We start from the raw sequence: 17,862 nt of genomic DNA, 5'->3' as shown, positions 1-17,862 counted from the left end.
TCCTGCTTCCGTTGCGGCGGCCGAAAGTTTGCCGGAGGGGGAAGGGCACGTTCCCGCCCTGCAACCCGGAGCTGCTTCCCAGCAACCTGGAAAGGTCCCCTGGGCCCCGCGGAGAGCCGGGAGCCCCTCCCACACCTCCCCACTCACCCATCGATGCCCGGGGTCCAGGCTGTGCGTGCAGCCAGGACGGGGGGCTCAACCCTGGTGTATGCTTGAGGGTCTGCATCTTCGGATTCCCTGAGAATAGGGCAAATAAGCCATGATGGAAGTCAAGCAATACAAAATATGATCAAACATACCTCCTTTGATTGCACTTAGCAGATTTTGCATTAAAAAAAAAAAAAAACAAAACAACTGAAGGTTTGTGGCAATCTTGCCTGGACTGAGTCTATTGGTGCCATGTTTCCCACAGTATCTTTATCTCTGTGTCACCTTTTGATGATTCTCCCAATAGTTGAAACTTTTTCATTATTATTATGTTTCTTAGGGTTGTGATTTGTCGTCAGTGATCCTTGAGGTTACTGCTATGACTTGCTAAATGTTATGATGATTGTTATTGTTTAGTCAATAAATCCTGTCTGACTCTTTGCAACCCTGTGACTGTAGCCCACCAGGCTTCTCTGTCCCTGGCATTCTCCAGGCAAGAATTCTGGAGTAGGTTGCCATTTCCTTCTCCAGGGGATCTTCCCCCTCCACCCCGCACCCCCCCCCCCCCCCCCCACCCCCGCCCCCGCCCAGGGATCCCCCCAGGCGGATTCTTTACCACTGAGCCACCTGGCCTTGCCCAAACATAACTTTTATAGGAAACCAAAAAAAACCAAACCAAAAAAAAATTGTGTGACTTTATTGAGATTATTTGCCTGTTTTGGTGGTCTGATACTGAACTGTGCTGAATCCAGATACACCTGTGGAGTGAAAACCCTGCCTCTCACCCTGTGTCCCAATCTAGTTCTCCTCCCCAGAGGCAACCTCTGATCAAACGTTCTTCACATTCAAGAGTTTGCAGTGCCTTCTATATGCGGCATAGTTGAGAGAATCCTATTCAATCGTTCAAAGCATGGAGAGTTCTTCATTAGGTTGGCAATACTTGAGCTTATGTGCAAATCAAGACCCCAGGAAGGCATTGGGATTTGGCAGGATTGATTGTTTATAGGTATGAATAATAATGATGAAAACAATGGTTGTTTTTCACTCGCTAAGTCGTGTCTGACTCTTTGTGACCCCATGAACTGCAGCATACCAGGGTTCATGTCCTTCACCATCTCCCCAAGTTTGCTCAAACTCATGTCCATTGAGTCAGTGATGTCATCCAACCATCTAGTCCTCTGTCGCCCTCCCTCTTCTCCTCCTGCCTTCAATCTTTCCCAGCATCAGGTTCTATTTCAATGAGTCAGCTCTTCGAATCAGGTGGCCAAAGCATTGGAGCTTCAGCTTCAGCATCAGTCTTTCCAATGAATGTTCAGGATTGATTTCCTGTAGGATTGACCTGTTTGATATCCTTGCAGTCCAAGGGACTCTCAAGAGTCTTCTCCAGCGCCACAATTTGAAAGCATCAGTTCTTCAATGCTTAGCCTTTCTTATACTCCAGCACCTGACCACTGGAAAAAACCATAGCTTTGACTATACGGACCTTTGTTGGCAAAGTGATGTCTTTGCTTTTTAATATGCCATCTAGGTTTGTCATAGCTTTCCTTCCAAGAAGCTAAAAGCTTCCATCTTTTAATTTCATGGCTACAGTCACAGTCTGCAGTGATTTTGGAGCCCAAGAAAATAAAATCTGTCACTACTTCTACATTTTCCCCTTCTATTTGCCATGAAGTGATGGGACCGGATGCCAAGATCTTAGTTTTTTGCCAGCTTTTCACTCTTCTCTTTCACCCTCATCAAGAGGTTTTTCAGTTCCTCCTCACTTTCTGCCATTAGAGTTGTATCATCTGCATATCTGAGGCTGTTGATATTTCTCACAGCAATCTTGATTACAGTTTGAGTCATCCACATTTTGCATGATGTACTCTACATATAAGTTAAATAAACAGAGTGACAATATACAGCCTTGTCATACTCCTTTCCCAATTTTGAATCAGTTAGTTGATCCTTGTAAGGGTCTGACTATTGTTACTTGACCCGCATATGGCTTTCTCAGGAGACAGGTAAGGTGGTCTGATATTCCCATCTCTTTAACAGTTTTCCACAGTTAGTTGTGATCCACACGGTATCTATTATTGAAAACAATGGTGTCTGTTATTAAAATGTCACCCCTAATATTTAGCATAGTACCTGGTACATAATGAAGGCTTCCCAGGTGGTACACTGGTAAAGAACCTGCCTGCCAGTGCAGGAGACATAAGAGACTCTGGTTCCATCCCTTGGTGGGAAAGATCCTCTGGAGAAGGAAATGGCAACTCACTCCAGTATTCTTGCCTGGAGAATCCCATGGACAGAGGAGCCTGGCTACAGGACTATAGTCCATGGGTTTTGCAAAGAGCCAAACACGACTGAGTGACTGAGCCTGCACTCACACACTGGTACATATAACAGGTAAATATTTTACACATATAGTAAATATTTAACAAAAATGTATTTGTTGATTGCATGAGTGGAAAAGAAGGACGAGGTTATAGATTTTATAAGTGTGTTTCTAAATCAATGCTCGTTCCACCCACCCCCATACACAGGAGAACAAGTGCGATGTTACTAAACCTTTGACACTTAACTTGCTGAGGTTCTAACCTTTCACAGTATCCCTACTTTGAAATAGGAAAGAGCTTTCAAGCCTAAGGCACCGTGCAGCTGTAGATTGTTACTCTAGGCCTAAGAACCACAGCTCAAGTGTTAACCAATAGCTACTGGAGGCATGTGGTGCTAGAGATGCCTGTGAACAATGGTCCATTGTGTGAAACTAACTCGACTAGTTGTATCCAAAGGATGACCCGCTCTTGAATTTCAATAACATTGCAAATATTTGTTTTGAAAGGTTACCAAAGGAAACTCCAGAGTGAATTATCATTGGAGCAATTTTCCTATTGCAATCAGTGACTAATGTGCTCAGTACATTTTATCTCCATAGATGATATAGACGTGGGTCCGGTACCTAGCAAGGTCACACTCTTGGACTCTCCTTTCACAGATGATCCACTCTAGGAACTAAGTAGATCTTTCTTTCCCCACTTAGAAACTTCAGATTCAGGGGAAGGGGCAGCAGGTGCCCTGTCGGGCCACGAAGGTGGCAAGAAGAAGCCCCGAAGCAGCCCACAAAGCAAGCCAAGGAGATGGATGAGGAAGATAAGGCATTCAAGCAGAAGCAGAAGGAGGAGCAGAAGAAACTCGAGGAGCTAAAATCAAAGGCCGAGGGGAAAGGGCCCCTGGACACCAGTGGAATTGAGAAATCTGGCAAAAAGTAAGCTGTTCCTTATGCCAGAGACAATGATGACCTTTATTTCCATTCCTGTTTAATCACCTGGATTCCCTGCCATAATATCTGTTGCCACCTATAGCTAGAATGACGTGTTGTCTTGGAAGATATTGTACATCTAAGAATAAACTTTTGTGAAAAAAAAAAGAAAAGAAATTCAGATTCAAGGCTTGGATACAACGAATGGTAATTGTTAAGTGATTTTTCAGTTATGACAGTGAACAGAAGACATTGATGAAAATAATGATTAAAGACAAATTTTCTATTGATACAGACCAGGAGTTTAAATCGGAGAAGGCAATGGCACCCCACTCCAGTGTTCTTGCCTGGAGAATCCCAGGGACGGGGGAGCCTGGTGGGCTGCCGTCTATGGGGTCGCACAGAGTCAGACACTACTGAAGTGACTTAGCAGTAGCAGTTAGCAGGAGTTTAAATTAGAAATGCCACCTCATTGCTGAAAAGATTCTTGTTTTGAAAATAATTTTTATTCGAATATAGTTGCTTTACAATGTTGTGTTAGTTTCTGCTGTACAGCAAAGTGAATCAGTTGTGTGTATACATATATCCCCTTTTATTTGGATTTCCTTCCCATTCAGGTCATCGCAGAGCATGGGTAGAGCTCCCTGAGCTATCTAGTAGGTTCTCATTAGTTATCTGTTTTATAAATAGTATCAGTAGTGTGGACAAGGGAATGGCAACCCACTCCAGTATTCTTGCCTAGAGAAATCCATGGACAGAGGATCCTGGAGAGCTACAGTCCATGGGGTCACAGAGTCAGACTTGACTAAGCAACACACACACACACACACACACACACACACACACACCCATCAATAGTGTATATGTGTCAATCCCAATCTCCTAATTTATCCCACCCCTTCCTTCACCCTTGGTGTCCATACATTTGTTCTCTATGTCTGTGTCTTTATTCCTGCCCTGTAAATAAGATCAGGAGACCCGAGTTCGATTCCTGGGTCAGGAAGCTCCCCTGGAGAAGGAAATGGCAACCCACTTCACTATTTTTGCCTGGAGAATCCCATGGACAGAGAAGCCTGGCAGGCTACAGTCCATGGCTTCGCAAGAGTTGAACACGACTTAGCAACTAAACCACCATACTATTTTTCTAGATTTCATATGTATGCAATAATATATGATATTTTTCTCTTTCTGACTTACTTCACTGTGTATAACAGTCTCTAGGTCCATCTAGGTCTCTACAAAAAAAAAATTTTGTTCCTTTTTATGGCTGAGTAGTGGCTTCCTGGTGGCTCATATGGTAAAGAATCTGCCTGCAATGCAGGACACCCAGGTTCGATCCCTGGATTAGGAAGATCCCCTGGAGAAGAGAATGGCAACCCTCTCCAGTATTCTGGTCTGGAGAATTCCATCAGCAGAGAAGCCTGGCGAGCTACAGTCCATGGGGTCTCAAAGAGTCGGTCACAACTGAGGGACTGATACACATATACAATATTCCACTGTATACAAAGAGAGTCTTAATCCTCTTCTGCCAATACATACCTCTCCATTTATGAGGAGGCAGACTTTTTTAACGTGTTTTAGTCAGAAAATATACATTAAGCACCTGCACTGGGAAATTAAAGACCAATAAGACACGGATCTGTTAACAAACACAAGTTCATGTGCCTGATGCACAGTGAGACCAAACAAAGCAAAATATCAGAGTTTGGAGTGTGGAGCAGAGACAGGTGTGTGGCAGAGCCACGCTAGGAAAACAGGTGGCTTGAGCCCCCTGCCCCCCGCCAAAATTCCCTAACTCCGCAGACAATTCCAGCAAAGCATTTTTAAAGGCCAGGTGATGGAGGGTCCCAGGGTGTGTGATTGTTTCGGCGTATTTCTCTGATTGGTTGATGGTGAGGTAACATTATCAATCCTTAGTTGCCAAAAGGATTAAGAGCTATTTGCTTACTATCATCAAGTAGTTAATTTCTTCCATTTGGAAGAAATTGGTGGTGGTTTTTAGCATCTGAAAACCTCATGAAATATGCCTGAATTACCACAGAGGAGGTTGGGGAGGGGCCTGTCCTGGGAAGGCCGCAGAGGGTCCTGCTCAGCTACACACCTACCTTACAGTTCAGTTATAGTTCAGTGGGGAGAAACACATCCTTATAGTTCAGTTATAGTTCGGTGGGGAGAAACACAAGTAAATTAATGATTGTGTAAAGACTGCACGTTATAATAGAAAAAGCTAGCTAAGGAAGCTCACGAGGGGGATGTCTGATCTGGACTTCTAGGAGGAGGTGCATAAGTTCAATAATTGTTAAGACTTTGTGTTTTAAGAGCACCTTTGTTGTTTGGTTGCTAAATCATGTTGGACTCCGCAACCCCACGGACTGCAGCATGCTAGGCTTCCCTGTCCTTCACCATCTCCCAGAACTTGCTCAAACTCATGTCCATTGAGTCAGTGATGCCATCCAACCATCTCTGTCGCTCTCTTCTCCTCCTGTCCTCAACCTTTCCCAGCAACAGAGTCTGTTCCAATGAGTCAGCTCTCCACATCAGGTGGCCAAAGTATTGGAGCTTCAGCTTCAGCATCAGTCCTTTCAATGAATATTCAGGATTGATTTCCTTTAGGATGGACTGGTTTGATCTCCTTGCAGTCCAAGGGACTCTCAAGAATCTTCTCCAACACTACAATTCAAAAGCATCAGTTCTTCGGTATTTGGCCTTCTTTATGTTCCAACTCTCATATCCATACGTGACTACTGGAAAAACCATAGCTTTGACTGCATGGACCTTTGTCGGCAAAGTAATGTCTCTGCTTTTTAATATGCTGTCTAGGTTTGTCATAACCTTTCTTCTAAGGAGCAAGCATCTTTTAATTTCATGGCTGCAGTCACCATCTGCAGTGATTTTGGAGCCCAAGAAAATAAGAACCCCGTAAACAATATTAAAAGAGCAACTTTAGGTTCATAGCAAAATTAAGAAGAAGGTACAGCGATTTCCCGTAGGCCCCGCTCCTCCCATGCATGGCCTGCTCTATTACCAACATCCTGTAGAAGAGAGGTATATTTGTTACACAGGTTTCCCAAGTGGCTCCGTAAAGAATCCACCTGCCAAGTGCAGGACATGCAAGGGACACAGTTTCGATCCCTGGATTGAGAAGATCCCCTGGAGTAGGAAACGGTAACCCACTCCAGTACTCTTGCCTGAAAAATCCCGTAGACAGAGGAGCCTGGCATGCTATATAGCCCATCGGGCTGCAAAGTCAGACAGAACCGCGCAACGGAGCTCACACACATGTACGTACAATGAACCTAGACTCACCCATTAAAATCCTTCCGAGTCTATAGTTGACCTTAGGTTCATTCCTAGCGTTGTACATTCTGTAGGCTTGGACAAGTACATAATGATACGTATCCACCATTACAATTTTCTACAGAGTATTTTCACTGCCCCCCAAATCCTCTGTGTTTAGCCTATTCATCTCTTCCCCTTTTCCTAAACCCTGGCAAATGCAAGTCTTTTTTACTATCTCCAAATTTTTGTCTTTTCTAGAATGTCATGTACTTGGAGTACAGCATGCAGCCTTTTCAGACTGGCTTCTTTCACTTTCTGATATGTGTTTGAGGTTCCTCTGTGTCTCTTCATCTTTCTCTTCCAATGTGTAGATCAGAGGTTGTTTATATACCCACCTAAGGATACCTTGGGCTTCCCAGGTGGCTCTAGTGGTAAAGAACCTGCCTGCAAATGCAGAAGACATAAGAGCTGTGGGTTCAGTCCCTGGGTGGGGAAGATCCCCTGGAGAAGGAAATGACAACCCACCCCAGTATTCTTGCCTGGAGAATCCCATGGACAGAGGAACCTGGCAGGCTGGAGTCCATGGGTTGCAAAGAGTCAGACATGACTGAAGTGACTTACCAAGGATACATTAAAAGCTTCTTCGCTCAGTTGTGTCCAACTCTTTGCAACCCCATGGACTGTAGCCTATCAGGCTCCTCCATCCATGGGATTTTCCAGGCAAGAGTGCTGGAGCGGATTGCCATTTCCTTCTCCAGGGGATCTTCCCCACCCAGGAATTGAACCTGGGTCTCCTGCATTGCAGGCAGACGCTTTACCATCTGAGCCACCAGGGAAACCCATTGGGAAGGATACATTGGTGGCTTCCAAATTTTGGCGTTTATGAATAAAGCTGCCATAAACACCTGTGTTCAGGGTTTTGTGTGGACAGAAGTTTTCAACTCTAAGTTAAACCTTGAAGGATGAAGTTCAGTTAATGAGATGGACAGAGAAAAACTGAATATTCTAGACAGAGGAAACACAGCCTGACTATTCAGGGAATTTCATCCTGATCTGATCAGCATGAAGTTTGACTGTATGGAATGGAATAAGAGGCTGGGGTCAGAGCAATGAGATTCTCATATGCTAAATTTGAAACTTTATCATGAAGCCATGAGGAATATTGAAGGTTTTTAGCAGGGCAGTGACAGGTTCAGAGACCTGACTAATATTCTAGAAAATTCTCTGTGCCAGTCACATGAATGATGCATTGAAGGAAGTGAGGCCAGAGGCCTCCTGCCTTCCAAGGAATGAAAGAAGTCAGGAAGCCCTGAACTGTGCATGGAGACAAAAGATAAATTAAGGAGAGAGGCTTTACAGATGTGGTGACAGGTTGGATATGATGGTGAGGTTAACCAGATTTCTGGCTTGGGAGCCTCCAAGGATTCTGGCATGGAGTGTCCGGCAGGATAAAGACAGGAGAAGAAGCTAGTCTGGAGTAGATAGAGGCATAATGAGTTTTAGAAAATCTGAACCCTGGTTTTATCACTCACGAGTTGTGTGATCAAGAATAAACCCTTTAGGATTTCCCTGGTGGTCCTGTGGTTAAGACTTTGCCTTCCAATGCAGTGGGTGTGGTCTCAATCCCTGGTCAGGGAACTAAGATCCCACATGCATTGTTGCTGTTGTTTAGCCATTAAGTGGTGTCTGACTCTTTTGGGACCCCTATGGACTGTAGCCTGCCAAGCTCCTCTGTCCATGGAATTTCCCAGGCAAGACCCCTTTCAGTTCCATCAGCCTGGTGGTTTATATAAATCTCAAGGGATGATTGTGTTGTAATGGTGAGCAAAGGAAAGAGCATGAGTCCTAAATCCTAGTTTCACCACTTACGACCTAGTTACCAGGAAGAGGTTATCTGTTTATGGGCATCAGATGAGCTTAAAATATATAAAAAATATAAAACAATGGAATATTACTAAGCCATTAAAAAGAATGAAATAATGCCTATTGCAGCATCATAGATGAACCTAGAGATTGTCATACTGAGTGAAGTAAGTCAGGCAGGAAAAGAGAAATATCATATGATATCTCTTATATGCAAAATCTAAAAAGAAAAGATACTTTTATCATTTCTTTAATATACTTCTTTAATGATACTTTTATCATTTCAACATAAATGAACTTATTTACAAAATAGATACAGACTCACAGACCTAGAGAATGAATTTATGGTTGCCAGGGGGGAAGGGATAGTTAGGGAGTTTGGGATTGACATGCACACACTGCTATATTCACAATGGGTAACTAAAAAGGACCTACTGTACAGCACAGGGAGCTCTGCTCAATGTTATGTGACAGTCTGGAGGAGAAGGGAGTTTGCAGGGGAGAATGGATACGTGTATATATACGGCTGAGTACTTTTGCTGTCCATCTGAAACTATTAAAACATTGTTAATCACCCAAGTCACTTCACTTGTGTCTGACTCTTTGCAGCCCTATGAACTATAGCCCACCAGGCATCTCTGTCCATGGGATTCTCCAGGCAAGAATACTGGAGTGGGTTGGCATGACCACCTTCAGGGATCTTCCCAACCCAGGGATAAACCCGCAGCTTTTATGTCTTCTGCACTGGCAGGCGGGTTCTTTACCACTTGTGCCACCTGGGAAGCCCAATTGGCTTATACACCAATATAAAATAAAAAGTTTTAAAAAATTAAAAAAATTAGATTTTGACTCAATTTGTAAATATATGTATAATGAAATCATAGTTGATTTGAAAACTCAGGGCATTAGCTAAAATTTCACGAAACAAACAATACTATCTGTAAAGTTCTGAAAATGCCATAGCCACCCAACTCCTGAATGGGAAAGCATTGCTACCTTGACATCCTTGACCTGCCAAAGTTGACAGTCTCTGTTACACACTATCTCTACTTCCTTCTTGCCTTTTCTACTTTCAGAATGCCTGTGGGTAAACGTCAAGGTTCCCAGAAAGTAGACCTGGGGCATCCACTTTCTTTTGAAGATGCACAAACACCCTAACACAAGAATCAGCATTTTCTATTCATTCGTCTCTCATTTCCAGCTCCTTCCTTCACCATCTAGTGTTTCTCTTTTTTTTTGTATGGTTGCCACTGCCAAACTCCCAGCTTTGGGAACTAAAATAGGAACTTTGTGCTTTGATGTGGATTCCAAACCTAAGTCTATCCAGCACCTCTCTTTTTCCATCTGTAAAAGAGGATTTAAAATTTTGCAGCATACATATGCAAATATCGAGTCATACATCTGAAACTAATATAATGTTGTATGTCAATTACATTTCAATTTTTAAAAATATCAAAAGGGCTTCCCTAGTGGCTGTGATGGTAAAGAATCTGCCTGCAATGCAGGAAACCTAGGCTAGATCAATGGGTTGGGAAGATGCCCTGGAGGAAGGCATGGCAACCCATTCCAGTATTCTTGCCTGGAGAATCCCCATGGACAGAGGAGCCTGGTGTGTTACAGTCCATGGGGTCGCAAACAGTCGGTCAGGGCTGAGTGACTAAGCATAGCACAGTGGCTTAGTGGTAAAGAATCTGCCAATCAATGCAAGGGGACAGGGGTTCAATCCCTGGTCTGGGAAGATCCTACATGTAGGACAACACCACAACTACTGAACCAGTGATCTAGAGCCCAAGCTGTGCAACAAGAGAAGTCACCTCAATAAGAAGCCCAGCAGGCCCCTTAGTAAAGAGTAGCCGCTGTACCACACAGCTAGAGAAAGCCCTCCAGCACAACCAAACATAAATATAAACAAATGTCATTTTAAAAAATGAAAAAGAGCAATACGTTAAAAAAAAAAAAACCGCAAACTGAGGTAAAAACAACTCCCTCAAAAACCTATTAGTAAATTTCCAACTATAGAGGTAACTTGCCTAGCGTATAGATGATGCTTAAAGGTGACTCGCATCACTACCATAGCAACCAACTCAATCTTACGAGCGGCTCTGCACTTGAGGCGATCTGGCCCTTTAAGGCTGCGCCCGCTGTACTGGGTAGCTTGAGTCTCCCTGCCCTCCCTCGGGCAGGGGGCGGGGCACTCTAACCCGGAACTGACCGCCGAGCGCAGCCGTCGCTGCCAATCCGCGTCGCGGAAGGAACGAACCTGCGGGCCCTGGAGCGAGTGAGTGATTGCGGCGCCGCCCGCGGGTCGCAGGCGTGGCTGGTTCCCGGCGTTCACCCGCCTCCTTGCGTTTGGTTTCCCCAAAGAAGGCGGGCGGGCGAGCGGCGTGCATCCCCGCGGTGCTTCCCTGCAAGCCTTTCCCCAAATAGGGCCTCTTCGTCCCCCACCGTCCGCGCCCCCGCGTGGGCTGGGCGCGCAATCCCCACATCGCAGCCGGTGTAGCCTCTGCATCTCGGTCCCCCGTTCCCTGCTCTGTCGCCCCTCCGCCTGAGCGGTCGCCGCCCGTTCCGTCGTTCCTCTGCTGCCACCGCTGCCGGCATCATGGGCAGTGAGCAGAGCTCCGAGGCCGAGAGCCGACCCAACGATCTGAACTCCTCAGGTCGGTGTCCTAACTACTTTCACCCTTCTCCAGCCAGCCCTGCCTGCATGCCGGGCGGGCTGCCTTCCCTGCTGGGGACTGGGGCTGGCGGACAGGAACGCACAGAAAGCCCTCGCCGTGCTTTTTTCTTAAAAGAGCAAAAAAAAAAAAAAAAAAAAGCCATCATCTGTCCTAGCCTTAATTCCCCCGATGGAAACCAGTGCTGTGATTGCAAGCTAAACCAGCGTGGGCGCCCAAGCCCATTTTTGATTTTCAGAACAGCTATTCGTCTCAGCTGCAGCTTACTCCTTGAAAGACGATCTAATTAATATTTGGCTTTAGTATTCATGCCTGGCAGGGTGAGATTGGGGTCGCACAGTGGATGGGTCATAGAACCTCAAAGAACAGATTCGTCCTTAAAAGTGGGTCCTAGAAATTCCTTTTGAGAAGAGGCGTGTGACAAGTGTACAATCGCTTTGAACCCTTGCCTGCGAACATGTCCAGAAACTGCATCTTCCCATCGGAAGGTGTCTCGGCTCCCTTTCTCATATAGAAGTTGGCCATGAAGGCAAGTTCTGATGTTTTGCCCTACTCTTTCCGCATCCGTATTTTTTAGATTTCTCTTCGAGTTTAATGTAGAAATGGGACGATTTTTGTTCCTGTAGTGAGCGCTCAAACAGCTGATGCTTAATTGAGGATCGTTTTTGCCTTTATTTTTTTATTTGCTACACACTAAACCCTGGGACCACTGGGGCTGCCCTGGATAATAAGCTCTGGAGTGGTTAATCCAAACTGGCTTATAACTGGGGCCTAAAAAGGGTTCTGGTCATAAATAGGACTGCTCTGACCTTGGTAGGACGTGTAATTCAGAAATGTAGAAGTTAAGAGAAGGTCACTGAAATGTGACCTTCAAGGCTAGTTCAGACCATTCTGGGGGCTAGATTGAGATAGCTTTTAACTGTGAACAGTATCTATGGCTACATTTTTATTTCTTTGGAAGATCCAGAATGCAGTATCTTATAACAAATACGGCAATAATTGTTATCCTTTACTTTCTTGCCTCTGGGTCAGGCCAGAATCATGTTTTGCAAGAAGTATGTCATCTTTTTAATAGGCTTGTTCGCCTTCTAACCAACAGCATGGGTTCTGACCAGTACCAGAGCATACTAACCAATACTGCCAAATAGTATAGGCTAAGTGCATCACATGTGTTCATGTTTAATCCTCTCAGTAGCCCCATTTTACAGACAAGTAGTAGAGGCTACCTTGGAGAAGGCAATGGCACCCCACTCCAGTACTCTTGCCTGGAAAATCCCATGGACGGAGGAGCCTGGTGGGCTGCCGTCTGTGGGGTCGCACAGAGTCGGACATGACTGAAGTGACTTAGCAGCAGCAGTAGAGGCTACCTAGAATCTAGTGAAGTCTGTTATCCTCTGGAGTCTGGGGATGGAGGAATCACTTTGTCCCAGGAAAGATTTCTGGCTTGAGGTTTGTAAAAACATTAGGTAAATTACCAAAAGAGGCTAAGAGAGATTTCTTGAAGAGCAGTGAAAGCAGCTGAGATTCTAAGAGTGAAGGCCAAGTCTCCAGAGACTTTAGCCTGCAGGAGGCAGGATGGTTCTATGGCATGTTTGGATCAACCTTTGAGACATGATTATGGTAAGCCTGCAAATACTACTTTCTAGAGTGTAAAACAATAAAGATTCATTCTTGCCCCAACCAGATGTTTGGGAACGCAGGATGTCTTGGTCTGGGGCGTCCTTAAATCACTTCCTTCTAAATGGCTTACATTTGCCTAGAAACCTGAAATTGATCTGCCTTTTTAGCAGTCCTTCAAATTTCTTAATTTTGGCTCAGCCTACTGTTGTCCCACTGGTTCTTTCTGCCCTGTGACTTTAAGGGGTGAGGGGGCTGGTGTGGTCATCTAGGGTTGAGAATCAGGGTGGTTTTTGTTTTTTTGCCATAACTAGGATCTATTCAACATACCAGGCTTACTGTGGTAGGGTGGCTACAGCTTTGGAACCCCAGCATGGCAGGAATGGGCCATGTATACCAATAATCCATTTACCTCCCATTTCCTTCTTAACTCTGTCTCTAGCACTGTTGACCTTGAGTAAGTAAGTAAGTAAAGTCACTCAGTCGTGTCCGACTCTTTGTGACCCCGTGGACTGCAGCCCACCAGGCTCCTCAGTCCATGGGATTCTCTAGGCAAGAATACTGGAGTGGGTTGCCATTTCCTTCTCCAGGGGATCTTCCCGACCCAGGGATTGAACCCGGGTCTCCCGCATTGGAGGCTGACGCTTTAACCTCTGAGCCACCAGGGAAGCCAGCTAAATCTTGTACCCTTATTTTCTCACTGGGAAATAGGGACAAACATCAGGAGGATCAAAGAAACAAAAATTAAAAACAATCTGCTTATTTTGTGTGTTGAATAAACTTTTAGTTACAGAAGCACTTTTATAGATGGCACGTGTGTGTTAGTTGCTTATTCGTGTCTGACTCTTTGTGACCCCATGGACCGTAGCCCACTAGGCTCTTTGGTCCATAGAATTCTCCAGGCAGGAATACTGGAGTGGGTTGCCATTTCCTTCTCCAATGGATGGCATATGTTCCTGTAAAGTTTGAGGATTTTTTAACACCATAGAAAACAGAGGTCCTCTGTAATTCCATCTCCCCTACCCCAGCCCCCACCACAGGGTAAGTACAGTTAGCATTTTTTTGTGTGTAAGAATGTCCTTTTTAATGACTACAGTGAAAACAGCCTTGTTGAGACAGAGGTGGCTAAATAACATGCAACTCCTGAGCGATGTAACTTTATTTTCAGTGACTCCTTCTCCAGCTAAGCATAGAGCCAAGATGGACGATATTGTGGTTGTAGCTCAAGGCTCCCAGGCCTCAAGGAACGTCAGCAACGATCCTGATGTCATCAAGTTGCAAGAGATTCCAACCTTCCAGCCACTTTTGAAAGGTAAGGGTTTGCATTAAAGAAAATTTATTTACATATAGTTGATTTACCAGATTGTGTTAATTTCAGGTATACTGCAAAGTGATTCAGTTATGTGTTTCTGTGTGATATATTCTTTTTCAGATTCTTTTCCATTATAGGTTATTACAGGATAGTGAATATTGAATATAGTAAGTCCCCCGCTGACATCAGGGGACAGACCTTCCAGACAGAAAGTCAGTAAAATAACAGAGATCCTAACTGACACAACAGAACAATTATACTTAATTGATATCTCTAGGTCTCTCTGGGCTTCCCTGGTGGTTCAGATTGTGAAGGATCAGCTTTCGATGGAGGAGACCTGGGAAAGACTGGGAAGACCCCTTGGAGAAGGGCATGGCAACCCACCCCAGAATTCTTGCCTGGAGAATTCTATGAACAGAGGAGCCTGGTTGGCTAGAGTCCATGGGTCACAAAGAGTCAGACACGACTGAGCAGCTAGCACACTTACAAAGTATATGTGGGTGTCCCAAAGACCAATGATTTTTCTCTTAACTGAATAGGATTTCTGCTGTAAGAATCACTCTTTCTATTTTCCTCTCCTCACAAAAAATGAGGAACTATAAATGATTTAGTTGACCTTCCCTGATTTACTTACCTGGTCCAGTATAATAGAAAACATTTTACGTTTATAGAACTATTTATATTAAAAGTTTCCTTCCTCTACACAGCAGATATTAACTCTTTAGTTCTTACATCATTACATATGTTTGAATGATTTGTGCCTGATCAGACAACTAGCAGATAGAGGCTGAACTTCAACCTGTATCACTGATGTCAAATCTACTAGTTACACTATTCCACGCTGTTCTTAAAAAACCAAAATAAACCCAAATGGTGCTTTATAAATGGTCCATGTACCATCTCATTCTTCCCAGTGCTTCATCTGCTTTACAGATGAGGAAATACAAGCTTTCAGTCTTTCCCCGCAGGCCTCTGTGTTAGACTTCAGTAAACTCGTCTGGTTCTTACACAGCTTGTTGTATCCTGTTACCCACCTTCTCATTAGTTTCTGTTGTTTTAAGGAATATGTGATTCTCCAAAGAAGCCAGCATTAATGAATTTTCCATCTTCATATATCCTTGTGCAATCAGATTTAAAAGATACACCTTTATCTTTAGAAACTTAGAGGAGGACACTTGTATTCTGTCCTTGATCGCTTCTGGAGTTGCAAGTAGTGCTGCTCATAGTCACCCTGATCATGCCTCTTCTTCCTGTTAACTATGCCCTCTCTCCTCCCAAAGTCTTTCTGTCTTCCTCTCCTCACAAAAAATGAGGAACTATAAATGATTTAGTTGACCTACCCTGGTTTACTTAACATGGTATAGTATAATATAGAAAACATCTTACATTTATAGAACTGGCTGAGGCCTGTGTGATCTATTTTTGACCCCACTTTAAGAAGTGAAAGTGTTAGTCACACAGTTGTGTCTGATTCTTTGTGACTCATTGCACTCTAGCCCACCAGGCTCCTCTGTCAATGGGATTCTCCAGGCAAGAATACTGAAGTGCGGAGCCATTCCCTTCTCCAGGGGTATCTTCCAAACCCAGGGATCAAACCTGGGTCTCCTGCATTACAGGCAGATTCTTTTACTGTCTGAGCCACCAGGGAAGCCCCTGTCCCACTTTCAGTTCAGTTCAGTCGCTCAGTCGTGTCCAACTCTTTTTGACCCCATGAATCGCAGCACGCCAGGCCTCCCTGTCCATCACCAACTCCCAGAGTCTACCCAAACCCATGTCCATTGAGTCGGTGATGCCATCTAACCATTCCATCCTCTGTTGTCCCCTTCTCCTCCTGCCCCCAATCCTTCCCCACATTAGGGTCTTTTCCAGTGAGTCAACTCTTTAGGGAAATTCTGAAAGCAAACAAAAAACTAAAAGAAAAAAAAAAAAACAACCCAGAACTTTGAGATATATGTAATGTTTTTCTGGAATTACTGTTTCTTCTTTGAGCATTTGAACTAACTTATACTTTATGATAAGTTGACTAGTATGGGAAGCATCTACAAGAAGGTTTAGTGTTAAGGCAAGTTAACCTCAGATTTAAAATCGTCCCTGGGAACTCTGGGAGTGAATAGTTAGTGCACTGCAGTTAATACAACACAGCTGGATGTGGTTGCATCGCTCCCTGGATTTTATTATCTTTTATCCAAGTGTAGTTCATTTGCAGTAGTCTGTTAGTTTCAGATGTACAGCATAATGATTCAGTATTTTGTAGATTATGTTCCATTATAGGTTATTTCAATATAATGGGCATAATTTCCTGTGCTATACAGTGTATCCATGTGGCTTATCTATTTTACGTGTAATAGTTTGCATGTGTTAATTTCATACCTCTGATTTGTCCCTCCCCACTTCCTCTCCTCTTTAGTAACTACAAGTTGTTTTTTTTCTACATCTGTAAGTCTGCTTCTGTTTTGCATATACTTCATTTTTACTGTTTTTTAGATTCTGCATATACGTGATGTGATATATAGTATTTGTCTTTTCTCTGTCTGACTTCTGTCATGACGCATAATATTCTCCAGGTCCACCCACATTGCTGCAAATGGCAGTATTTAATTCATTTCTAAGGCTAATATTCCATTGTATATATATTACCACATCTTAATCCGGTAATCTGTTGATGAGCACTTGGTTGTTTCCATATCATGTTACTTGTAAATCATGCTGCTGTGAGCATTGGGGTGCATGTATCTTTTCAATTTAGTGTTTGTTGTTTTTTCTGAATATATGCCCAGGAGTGGGATTGCTGGATCGTATGGTAGTACTATTTTTAGTTTTTTAAGGAACCTCCATACTGTTTTCCCACAGTGGCTGCACCAAATTATATTCTCACCAACAGTTTGCAAGGCTTCCATAACCTGGATTTTAAGTGGGACTTGGCTACCAACTGGCTGTGTTGCCCTGGCTTTGCTTTTCACCTCTTTGAACCTTGGTTGTTGAGATCATTGAGAACAGGTGCCGGAGAGAGGAAAGCTCACGAAAAGCAGCTTGTAGTTAAGAGGAATCTTGGGATTTGGCTACTGAAGGTAGAAAAATCACTTTATGAGAGTGCTGAGAGCGATGTGAAAACAGAAATGGCAACAAGAGGTAGTGGCCAGGCTGCCGGGAAACAAAAGCCAGTGAATATTTAAGTTACTGCTGATGCTTCACTCGTGAAGAAGAAACGTCTCGGACAGTGATTAGAAAAGGTAGGCCAGGGGGACGACTGAGTGGAAATATTAAGTATAGTCATGATATTAACAGTAATTGTAGCTAATCCTCACCTCCCATACTATGTGTGACCTTTTTTTCTTTCCCCACTTCGCCCCTTCTTTCTTTCCTCGCTTCCTCCTTTCCCTCCTTCCCTTCTTTTCTTTCTTTCCCTCCTTCCTTTCTTTTTCTGCAGTGGGTCTTAGTTGTAGCATGCAGAATTTTCCTCGGCGGTATGTGGGATCTGGTTCCCTGACCAGAAATTGAACCCTGAACCCCCTGCACTGGGAGGGCGGCATCCTAGCCACCTGACCGCCAGGGATGTCCTGTGTTCTTTCCGCTTTCTAGATTAAACATTGGCATTTTAGAGAGCTTCAGTTCATGGCCTAGAGAACTGCCATCTCAAGTTGGCATCTGGATATCGAGTTTTAACTATTTTGTACGTGGAATAAGACTCAGTTTCAGACTCAGATGCAGAGAATGCATTAGTGGTT

General features: G+C 44.0%; 1 protein-coding gene and 1 non-coding gene across 4 annotated transcripts in view; one reads left to right on the top strand and one right to left on the bottom strand.

Annotated features, from left to right (window-relative positions):
• Positions 1 to 7,434: 7,434 nt before the first annotated feature.
• On the bottom strand, positions 7,435 to 7,506 carry TRNAC-GCA (transfer RNA cysteine (anticodon GCA)). Its single transcript has one exon. It is a non-coding gene; the product is annotated as a tRNA-Cys (tRNA).
• Positions 7,507 to 10,755: 3,249 nt separating this feature from the next.
• BORCS5 (BLOC-1 related complex subunit 5) overlaps positions 10,756 to 17,862 on the top strand; it is a 97,813-nt gene continuing 90,706 nt past the window's right edge. For 2 of the 3 annotated variants that reach the window (XM_004006853.4, XM_042247516.2), the window contains exons 1-2: positions 10,894 to 11,190; positions 13,994 to 14,137. In XM_004006853.4, the coding sequence (XP_004006902.1) occupies positions 11,133 to 11,190; positions 13,994 to 14,137 (202 nt within the window). In that variant the 5' untranslated portion in view covers positions 10,894 to 11,132. Of the gene's footprint in view, positions 10,812 to 10,893; positions 11,191 to 13,993; positions 14,138 to 17,862 lie in introns of those variants that run through there. The other variant, XM_012175341.4, reaches the window with a different exon arrangement.

This window comes from Ovis aries, chromosome 3, assembly GCF_016772045.2.
Source record: "Ovis aries strain OAR_USU_Benz2616 breed Rambouillet chromosome 3, ARS-UI_Ramb_v3.0, whole genome shotgun sequence".
In the NCBI taxonomy this organism is placed as follows: domain Eukaryota; kingdom Metazoa; phylum Chordata; class Mammalia; order Artiodactyla; family Bovidae; genus Ovis; species Ovis aries.
This window is presented reverse-complemented; position numbering and strand designations above follow the sequence as displayed.